Source organism: Aspergillus brunneoviolaceus (assembly GCF_003184695.1).
Source record: "Aspergillus brunneoviolaceus CBS 621.78 unplaced genomic scaffold BO95scaffold_5, whole genome shotgun sequence".
NCBI lineage: Eukaryota > Fungi > Ascomycota > Eurotiomycetes > Eurotiales > Aspergillaceae > Aspergillus > Aspergillus brunneoviolaceus.
Genome location: NW_020290735.1, coordinates 196,254 through 206,616, shown reverse-complemented (window position 1 = coordinate 206,616; position 10,363 = coordinate 196,254). Strand labels below are relative to the sequence as shown.

At 51.0% G+C, this 10,363-nt stretch overlaps 3 protein-coding genes across 3 annotated transcripts in view; 1 reads left to right on the top strand and 2 right to left on the bottom strand.

Annotated features, from left to right (window-relative positions):
* BO95DRAFT_478725 (putative gelsolin repeat protein) overlaps positions 1-3,902 on the bottom strand; it is a 6,998-nt gene extending 3,096 nt beyond the window's left edge. Inside the window, exons 1-2 of the mRNA XM_025590054.1 lie at positions 3,541-3,902; positions 57-3,427 (exon numbers count right to left, since the gene is read on the bottom strand). Coding sequence (XP_025446755.1) covers positions 57-3,427; positions 3,541-3,703 — 3,534 coding nt within the window. The 5' untranslated portion in view covers positions 3,704-3,902. The remainder of the gene's footprint in view (positions 1-56; positions 3,428-3,540) is intronic.
* Positions 3,903-5,568: 1,666 nt separating this feature from the next.
* On the bottom strand, positions 5,569-6,581 carry BO95DRAFT_438585 (ADP-ribosylation factor-like protein 2). Its single transcript, XM_025585550.1, has 6 exons — positions 6,466-6,581; positions 6,288-6,398; positions 6,196-6,212; positions 5,991-6,136; positions 5,835-5,915; positions 5,569-5,747 (listed from the first exon to the last, which is right to left on the bottom strand). The coding sequence occupies exons 1-6, from the start codon at positions 6,522-6,524 to the stop codon at positions 5,616-5,618; spliced, it is 546 nt and encodes a 181-aa protein (XP_025446754.1). The 5' UTR covers positions 6,525-6,581; the 3' UTR covers positions 5,569-5,615.
* A 1,843-nt stretch (positions 6,582-8,424) lies between these two features.
* Positions 8,425-10,344, top strand: BO95DRAFT_380073 (GNAT family N-acetyltransferase). The gene is made up of 2 exons (XM_025583334.1): positions 8,425-9,953; positions 10,015-10,344. Exons 1-2 carry the CDS (start codon positions 8,452-8,454, stop codon positions 10,049-10,051), a joined length of 1,539 nt encoding a protein of 512 aa, XP_025446753.1. The 5' UTR covers positions 8,425-8,451; the 3' UTR covers positions 10,052-10,344.
* The last annotated feature ends 19 nt before the right edge of the window (positions 10,345-10,363 follow it).

Sequence of the window (10,363 nt, the reverse complement as noted above, 5' to 3'; positions counted from 1 at the left end):
GCAAGTCTCTGCTCCTCCGCAAGTCTCTGCTCCTCCGCAAGTCTCTGCTCCTCCACGAGTCTCTGCTCCTCAGCAAGTCTCTGCTCCTCCGCGAGCCTTGCCTGCTTTTCTGCGAGCTTCTGCTCCTCTGCAAGCTTGTCTTTATAAAGATTCTCTGCTGCGAGCTTCTCTGCTTCTAGGCTTTTCTCCTCACTGATTCTCTCGCCTGCGAGTCTCCCCTCGATATCTTGTTCATTTGCAACCCCATCTTTAGGGTGTTCCCCCGCAATCTCTGTCGCTACGGCTAATTCGTTATATCCAAATGCCGCCCCAATGGGCAGACGCCTTTTTGGACCTCTTGCCCGGCCTTTCGTCATGTGCGTGAGGGGGGCCGGGGTTTGTGGCTCCTGCTGTTCTGAGCTTCCCGTTGAGAGGCTGCTAGTGATGGAGAGGCCCGTGGCAGGGCCGTTGCCAGTGGTAGGCGGCCCGCGAGACAGAAGTCCTGCTAAGGCAGGATTGATTCGGCCTGCAAGTTTACTTTTAGCAGCGGTACTTTCAGCCGCAGCAGGCGCATGTGGAGTCTGGTCCAGTTCCACCGGAGACAGAGAACGCACCGACGACCGTACTGAGGATTGCACGGAATGCACCGAGGAACGCACCGATGAATGAACTGATGAACGAGCCGAGGAGACGTCTCTATGGCCCTGAGCTTCCTCTTGACCTTCTGGAGTCGGCAAAGCCGCTTCGACGTGCAGGGGAGATTCCACCTTGTTGTAATTGACCTCCTTTTCAGCTGCTTCGCTCTCTGTTCCAAGTTGATGTCCGTCAAAGCTAGCCTTCGAGGTTTCAGATAGTTCGACGGTTTCTTCGAGATCGTGAGTCACTTCGTTGCTAACATTGGTATCTGGCCGAATAGGAGAAAGGTTCAGAGCCTGGGGTTCTAAAGACATCGGCGGCTCATAAGGTGATAGCGGCGAAAGTGGCGAGCGTGGAGATGGCGCGTCAGTGGTGGATAGATTGCTTCTAGAACTGATAGACTTGGTCAAGTTGTTCCTCTTTGCAATCGCTTCTGGGACGAAGTTCATGGGAGCGTCCATTTCTCCGGCAGTGTTTCGCCTAGTTGAGCCCCCATTAGTTTTGATTGCTTCCTTCTGTTTGAGTATGCTTTCTTTCAAGTCGTCAATCTTTGGCGATTTCTGAGGACCGTTCGTCGTACTGAGCGCCGCCTTGCCTTTTAAGATATTCTCTTTTAAGTCATCGGGGGGTACATAGGTCGATGCCCCCGCCCTCTTCAGCTTTCCGAAAACGTTCTTGAATTCTGGCTCCTCTTTAGGCGCTTCATCTTTGACAATTTCGCGGCGTCGAAGGTTAGCTCGGAAATCGATCACAGCTGGTTGTGGCTTGGGCCTGTTTAGAAGCGGGTCGCGAGTTGGAGATGGAAGAGGCATGTCAAGTACGGTCTTGGTAATAGGGCTTCGAGTCGACAATCTCAATGCATGCTTCATAGTGCTGTCTTCTGCGACTTCTGTTCCTGTATCTGCTGTGGCGAGCGGCGGGACTTCCACACTCGCCTCCAGAGGCGCTGCTTGATCATTGTCTTCGGGGCTGTGAGCCGGCTGGCTGTCATTGGGCAAAAATATCGGTCCGTCCTTGAGTTGACTTTCGACTACGCTGTCCTTCAGTTCAGAAGGAGGAGTTGGGACATCATTAGCGGGGACATCATCAGGCGGTTCGAATGTCGCATGATCATCTTTGGGTTCAGCCGGCTCGCTGTCTTTTGGCTCGGCCTCTGGAAAGTTCCCATGGGGAATGAAATCAAGGCCGGGCTCTTTCAAAGTAGAGGACAGATTGGTGGTGAAATCATCTGGTTTGGCCTTGCCCATATCAGGTCCAGAGAAGAGGTTTGGAATTCCAGACACGCTTGATGATTTGGAGTGAGTGCCCGGAGCAGCCGTTCGCATGAGCCCCACGGGCGTAACTTCTTTGAAGCTGGAAGTCCGTCCCAGATCAACACTACTCCGCAATTGCCTCTCCCTAACCCATGACGGTTGTTGAAAGGACTGCTGCCTCTTGTGCTTCGGCGAGTCAGGAGGGCGATTCAAGGCACTTTCCAACCAGCTGGCTTTGGTAGGACTCCATCTCCTAGGATCCATGGTCCTGGAGACTACTGGACTTGAAGAAGGCAAAGAACTTGAGTCTGGGCCCTTTTCAACAGAGCTAGCCGACCGCGTGTGAAGGCTGAGAGGGGGCCTAGCGGCCCCCTCGTCACTCAGTGCATTGCTCTCGTGATTTTCGGGAATGGGAACTGGCGGGGTTGGCGGTCGTCCACCGTCTCTGGCAGGGTCTATGATAGTTGCCTCGCTATGGCTCGAACCAGGTCGGTGACTCGATGTAGGCCGATGGCTGGAAGTCGGCCGCTGAGATGAGAGGCTTGGAACTTCGCGGCTCAATCTATATGAGGGCGAGTTTGAAAAGGTCTCATTCCCGACGAAACTGTTACGGCTGCTAGCAACCGAACTTGGCCGGCTTAGACCCGATGGAAGCTGGGCGCTCCATCTTTTCGACACACTATCGGATCGCTTCATCATGGCGCTCTGCACAAATCCGCCGAGACCCTTTGTCGGTGACGTCGACCGTTCCGGAGAAAGTCGCCTTGGAGAAGCAGGAAGAGACATCTGATCCTCTAAGACCTCTTCGGGCTTACGGGGCTCCAGCTTCTGCGCGCTTAACAGAGGCAGCGGAGAGCCGAGTCCTGTCGCGGTAGAGACAGAAGAGACGCTTGAGTATCGGTGGCCCAAACTACTTTCTGCAAAGGTCGAACTGGCTCTTGATGGCGATCGAGATCGTCCCTCAACGCTCTCTATGTGATCGGTGTCCTTTCTAGGTTCTGGGGTGTATTCCTTTTCGGCTTCTTGGTGCTTGAAATTGGCTTCGGAAACCGGTGTCCGTGGTCTCTCGTCCTCCACATGTTTGCTGCGGGTTGGGGAAACGCTTCCTTCTGTCTGGCGCGCCCACGAAACATCCTTGAATGTGGGTGAGGCTGCGGATGAGTTCCGATTCACATTCTGCTCATCCGTCGAAGCTGTGGACAAGGCTCGCCACCTGGAAGGAGATGATGAGAAAAATTGTCTGTTGCTATCACGGGATGTTGGCCTTTGCTGCCAGGACAGAGTCCCCGTTCTACTCCGCAAAGGTGAGAAGGGTTTAGATGGTATTTCGCCATCGACTCCGGTCAGTGTGGATCCTCTCCGGCCGCCGTCCGTGGTTGTTGATGTGTCATCCCCAATGGATTCGGGTCTGCTGTCCGAGTCCCGACTCGGGGTATGGAGAGATGGTCCAAATTGTTCGGGAGGTTCGATCGCACGGTGGCTGAGAGTCGAGGATATGCTCAACCGAGCCGCATCAAGAATCGGGGAATCTTTTGTGGGAGAAATTGAACGCGCCCGCTCTGTGTGAGGACCATGCACAATCAGTGTTCAAATTTGCGAATCTAGACGGCGGCGCATGGAAAACAATGAAGAGAGGGAATAGACATAATTATCAAGGAAAGAGATTACTTACCAGCTCTTCGGGCCTGTCTCTCTTTGCGCCCCTGCAAAATCTCCTCCTCCAACTTTTTCGTGCGTTCCTCATCCTCCTTATCGCGCTTCTCTCCTAGTTCCCGAATGCGCAGAAGAAAGTCATTGACATCTTCCGAGCTGTCGATGTCTGCTGTAGGAGCCATGGCTCGCTAAATGCCAGATATGACCGGCCAAGATCAGAAGGAAGGTAGCTTGAGAGAAGAAAAAGAGGGCAGAGGGTCAAAGTGTCCGCTAGAAAGAGAGGTTTCTTCCAAGCTGAACTAACACCGGGCAACGAGCTAAGGACGGTGGGGTTTTTCGTGCGAGGCGATCAGGAGGGGAAAGATCGTGCGGTAAAAGAAGAAGAAGGGGGGGGGGGGGAGAGGAGGGGGGCTGGAATACTAATTGGGCAATCAATTGTGGTCGTGACTCGTGAGTCTGTGAGGGTCGAAGAGAAGGGGAGAAAGAGGTGGATGAGGGAGGAGGGAATCAAGGGAAAAGAAACCCCGTGGCTCGCGGCTCGCCGCCCTGAGGCGAAGATCGATTCGCATCCGACGAGGAATGAACTACGGAGTACTCTACTAACGTTAATACTAACTTCACTCTCTCCTCGTCCATCTACCCACTTGGGGGTCTCTCCACTACTAATTCCTCACCTGGAAATGAGTACTAGTGAGATTTGTCCGTTAGACGCCTGCCTTATCACTCGACTTGGTGGACCCAAACAACAGCTGGGAAGCCCATTCCATCAACAACAACAACATCATCATCAGCATCAGCAGCATCATCCTCATCAGAGAAGGAAGCCCGACGCCCATCAGCTGCTGTCGCCCCACAACTGTTTTAGCTGGTGAGGCGCATGAGAGACAGGATGCATGCACATCAGTACTTATTATAATCACAGTTCTCCTAATCCCAAGGGAAACAACCCATTATGCTAATGATACTTTGTCGTTCAGGGGACTTTCAGGGGACTTTCTCGAGCCTTTAATCTCTTCTTGTTCTACCAAAGTCAACACGTTTGGTGTTTTGATCTTTCTCGACACGGAAGATTGTTTACTTGTTGTTCCCGAGTTCGGGTCTTCGCGGTGGAGCACACCCACCCTCAAAGCGCACCCTCCATTCACTCAAGAAGTCTGCAATCCGGTTATTGTACGGAGGACATACGTACAGTACAGTACGTACTTGCTAAGTAGCCGCGACGAGAGAAGAAGGTCCAGGACACCTTGGGGCAGCCATTATCCCTGAATCTCGATTCCGATCTTGCTTCTCCCCGTGTCGTCAGTGGTCCGGATGGGGGCCAGATCCATGGATAAATCTGTGATGGTTCAAGGATTTTCTGACACTGACGCGGCCGGCATTCCAAGGCTGCAGCTGCAGCGGCGGCTCGCTCCAAGCGAAAGTCTGCCGGGCAAACCAAACCGCTACTGCCCCATCATCCATTGACGTAAGATACACTAAGTTAGTTAAGTACACACGGTCAACCACCACTGGTTCCCACTCTGCTATTTCCAGCAAAACTTGGCCCTTTACCTTGTTCGATAAAGGTCCATTCAAGACCGTGGACCCTGACAGAGCCGACGAGTGTTTGATCGTCCATCCGAAACTCCCGACAAGGCCACACTGAATCGGCCCCGAGCAAGGGAGCCGCAATATACGCACACACAAAAGTCAAAACCCTGTCTAGGATGTCCTCGCTAATGCTCCATCCCGTTGTACATGGAAGCTAGGGCTGCATGTCATTTCGAATTCAAAATCCTCTTTTCTCTGCAGGGTCAGTGATGTCCAGGGCGAGAGGGGCCAACCAATAAGCCCAACCGTGGTCGGGCATCGCTGCCGCGTGGGAGGGTCAGAGAAATATATCAGGCTGCCACCCGGAGATTGCAGCTGGTGAGCCTCATCTCGTGCCCTTCTGGATAGAGCCGGCGCGTAAATAAGGGATCACACTGGTTTGCTGTAATCTCGGTAGGCTAGTTGAAGCGGTAGTATTCACGGCATTATCTGGAATTAAAGATCGAGGGCATTTTCATATCGCAATCATCGGCGGAGTGCAATTAGGCAATCTAGCTAGCTAACCTAGTATAAGAAAAGTCGATCCTTGGCATCTTGCACCACCCAATCCAACCCCTCGTGTAGATTTCTTCCTGTCATTGCACTGCACGGCAATATCGTCCATTTGTGTGTCTTGATAGAGTCCAAGCTCAATCGCTGTATCGCGTTCTCAGTCAAAGAAGGGACCCCGAACGTAAACCGGTCGGGGAAGAGCAATGAAGTTGGGTAGGAGAAAAAACTCACCTCACGAACCTCTTCCTCAGTCATACACCCATCAACATCAGTTTTATTGAGAAAAACTAACAGACTCGCCCCCATCAACCGCTGTATAAGAAGATCAGTCAGCCTATGCCGCCTCAGAAGGAGGCCGCGGGGAAACAAAAAACGAAAAAAGGGTACCTCTTCCAAAAGCAACCCCGCCAGTTCGGTTCGACAATCCTCCACGCGAAGGCGGTCGGTCGCATCAACAACCCAGACCAGGGTATCGGTCTTTTCGAAATAATTCTTCCAATAAGAACGAAGCGTTTTCTGGCCTCCGACGTCCCCTGGAGTACCTTAGGTTAGTCGGCGGGAAAAAGGTAGGACGGAGCGGCAGAAGCCTCACAAATGTTGAGACGGTATCTTTTCTCCCCCCTCGGGGTGTCAGCTATCGGGCTTTCTTTGCTGGTGAGCTTTGGAAAAATGAACGAGATTTACCCTTGGAATTCGATGGTCTTAATGATGAAGCCCAACGTTGGACTGACGGTGGTGACATCTTCTTTCATGACTTGTTTGACGATGGTCGTCTTGCCGGCGTTGTCGAGACCGCTGGGGTGGTGGTGTTCGCGCGTTAGCATCGCATAGATTATTATTGTGGGAGTGTTCGACAGCCTACAGCATAAGAATCCGCATCTCCTTGTCCTTCAGCCGGGCTTTGCGTAGAATAGACAACATCTTGGCGGGTTGTCTGCTTGATCGGGGATTCGGCGTGTCTTCCTATGGATTTTGGGGGGTGTTGGAGGTTGTATGCACGGGTTGGACGAAGTTGTTGTATAAGATAACTAGTAGGCGAGCACACAACTCTGCCATACTTGGTACATAATAATACATTGGCAGCACACCTGCACCACCCAAACCGATGTTATAGTTCCCTCTAATCAACATCAGAAATTCGACAACAACCATCAATAAGTTCTAGATATGTCAGATCAATACCTATTAGCTGTTGCTCTTACCGATATAAAGCTGCACGTGACCAGCAATCTATATTGTTACGTTTCTAGAGTCAAAATAAAAAGATTCCCAATGCATAACCTCCTACAAGGGCAATGGCCGTTGCAGACCTTTCAAAGAAAATAAATGATGTATCATAATCTCATCCTGGTTTCATACTATCAGTTCAGGGCTGTTTTTCTGTACCGAGCTTCGCATTTCCCCACCCCAGACTCCGAGATACGCTGTGTAGAAGTTCACAGTTGGCCCGACAGCGGACTTGAATATGCGCTTCACATAGCTGAATATTTGAGCTACTATTTGCGTAGTCATAGCACCAAAAATCTCATATTCAGTTATAAGTATGCGATCAAGGCCTGTACTCAGAGAACCGAGACAGACCAACGTCATGATCATTCGTCGCAAGATCCTGCGACACAAAAGCAAGGTGATGAGAATGCAGCCTAGCAAGACAGGAATCCATCAATCATTATCCGATTTGAATATGTTTGCCGAGCCGGTGATGAAGTTATTCACATTACCCCCAGAGCAGGAATTAACAGAGCGGGAAGTTCAATGTCTGGGCAAAGATCACTCCAGATTAAGACGAATCTTATATATTTCTCTTTTCTGCATCATGGACCAGTCCCCGCTTCTGATACTGCAGACTGAGTTTTTCCCAACGAGTGAGTAGAGCGTTGTAACACGTGACTCCCAGCTAGAATTCAGCAGTGACACCTAGCCCACACTGAAATTTGCATAAGATAACTTTAGAACAACTCATCTTGCATGCCATGATCAGAGAGAGACAGAAAGGCAGAAAGAAGGAGAGATTCTCTGCAACAAGACTATCTTACCATGTTAGTTTGCAAACCACACAGACTGACAGATCAACCGTCGACTCCTTCCGTCCTCTTCTTCATTTTTCAAAAACTTGTAAGAGATCTTCCAAGTTCACCATCTATCCTTCCTTTTCTATACCTGAAGAGTGACATGCATTATCTTTGGATATTTTCATTATTCAATAGGAGATAGAGTGATACACCTCTTTATTCAAACAAAGTCTTTCCTTGTCCATGGTCACATCCTGCAATAACGCTTTAGAAGACATAGCGTCTCGTGTCTTCTGAAACAAGGATCCGTCTTTTCAGAGTAAGCATTCGTCTTCATCATCTGTATCTCCTTACTCTATTGACTTGAGTTGAAATGGAAACAAGATAGAACTATTCCCAGCAGTGATCGCAGAAACCACAGACCCGTGACTTTTCAAAGTGAGTTCCTTGCCTTCATTAGTCGCGTCACTCACCTCTCATGACTTCAAACACATGAGCCGTTATCTCTCATAGCCATCCACAGTGACTCATTGACTAGGACACTGAACAAAAGGCTTTCGCGCACCTAGGTAAATGTCCAACCCATCGAGTCCTTCTGGCTCATGATTCATATAGCAAGCAGGCTAACATTGCGCCCTTCCCACAGAGACTGAGAAACAAAGTCATCCCAAAGCAGGATGGCCAGTCAGAAGAATAAGGGAAAAAAGCCGACAAGGGGCAGTCGAACCACACCACCTTCTATGACAAAAGGCAAACGTGCAATCAGAAGTCCAGTCGATGCACCACAAGCCAGCTCCTGGTGGGACGGCGACCAAAAGAATAGTGAGCCTGATAAGATGACACCCGAGACTTCCGAATATGAAGCGCCTCCACGCGCACCGTCCGATGTGAGAGCCGAGCTCAAACGCCTGCGAGATGAAATTGTCCTAAAGGCACATCTAAACCTAGATCGCATCGACGATCACGAGCAGGTAGCTAGCCCCGACTTGCTTGCCAAGTGGAGGAATGGACCAGGAACAGACCCTGAATCCGCTCGGTACAAGTTTCTCATGCAACGACGCGGTGCCGGTAGAATTGAGGCGGATCTCAGACCTTCAGCGCCACCCCCAGTTGATCCCGCTTTACTCGTAGAAGAAGAGGAGACAGGAGAGAAGGCTTGGCGCTCCGGCATCACTAGGGACGATCCGGTTTTCAAAGCTCAGTTTGCGGCGCAGTTCCCCCCATACAGAGAGTCCGAGTCGACCTACCCTAGACTGGTTGAAGGCAAAATTATTTTGACATCAGAGCCCAGCGAGGAACAGAAAGCATTGAAGGAGAAGAATTCCAAGCGCGACAAGGTAGTTCCGGTGTCTTTTGATGACTCCCAGTTGTTGCTTGCGCGCTGGGACTATGCCCCTCGAGTAGACGCCGACCAGCCACAGTGGCGGCGCTCTTTTGAGTCTTGGCTACAGAGAGCGCTTGACTCATCTCGCGTGGTAGATGTCCACCGCGAGGCATTTTTCACCGGGCAGGCTTTGCCAGACGGTACACACGAGATGTACAAACCAAATTGGTCGTATGATTGGACTTGGCCTGACCCCACCGACGAGGAAGGACGTCTGCATCAACATGAGACTAGCCAGGGATATGTTGACAATAGGCTGGCCCGGATCAAAGAAGATAGGGAAGTGGAAGCACGTCTAGCTCATGAGCGCTGGCTAGCCGACGTCGAGTTCTACAAGCGTTACCCGAAGCCCGGAGAGACGAGACAAGATTTGTACCTGCGCCCAGTCGAAGACAGCGATGTTGAGCAGCTTGCGCGCATTTTTAGCTGGTTTTCCGAAAACTCCCCAATGAGCTTAGATATCGGGGTCATAAGTGAGGAAATCGTCCGGAACCGCATCGCAGATGTCAAGAAATACCGACTGCCATTCATCGTGGCCGTGGAACGTCCTACGCCCGGCGAGGATGCAGATACCCCCAGCAAGATCCTAGGATTTGCGCTTGCCATCGACCATGACGGACCGTGGACTACAGGCCAGTTCGCGGTCAAGCTCGAGTTCTATATGATGCCAAGGGAGCAACAGCACGGAGTCGGAACCTGCCTGATGGACAAAATGCTCTCGGTATTGGACGACAGGTACGTACCCAAACGTGGATACCATTTCCGCTGCTCGCAGGAGGACGACAATGCCTACCGTCCGGGCGGTCTGCGTGACATGGCTCGAGTCATCGTGACATGCGGTTTCCCTTGGTCGGAGCGTGATCATTACCAGTACATCCGCACCTGGCTCCAGCGGAAGTGGGATTTCACCGAGCAAGGCCACCTGCGTGGGACACGCTTGAAGTTCGATAGCCAGTAAGTACCATACAGCGTCAATCTGATTTGATAGTTTACTGACCCAAGGGGCACAAACCAGTCTTGATGTGATCTATTTGGTTCGCAATTTGGGCTGAAATGATCATTGTCGAATTGCGAGTCGCCATATTTCGCCGACCAACAAACCTCTCTCGTGGACTAGCTCCGCTTGTGGGTTGTCAATCTCTTTTGTCTTTTCATATCTAATCAACAGACCCGTGATTGATATCATTTGCCTTATGAGTTGCCCTCCAGGCTGATGCTCCCCTTGTCCTTTGATGGTATTATCAGCTCTTTCCTGGACTAGAAGGCTGGATAAATTTGTTGTTGCCACAGTACGCGGTCAGAAGCAAAAATCTCAGACAAATCACAGAATGGATGCTAGTATGTGAGAAATTGAAAACGTTGCG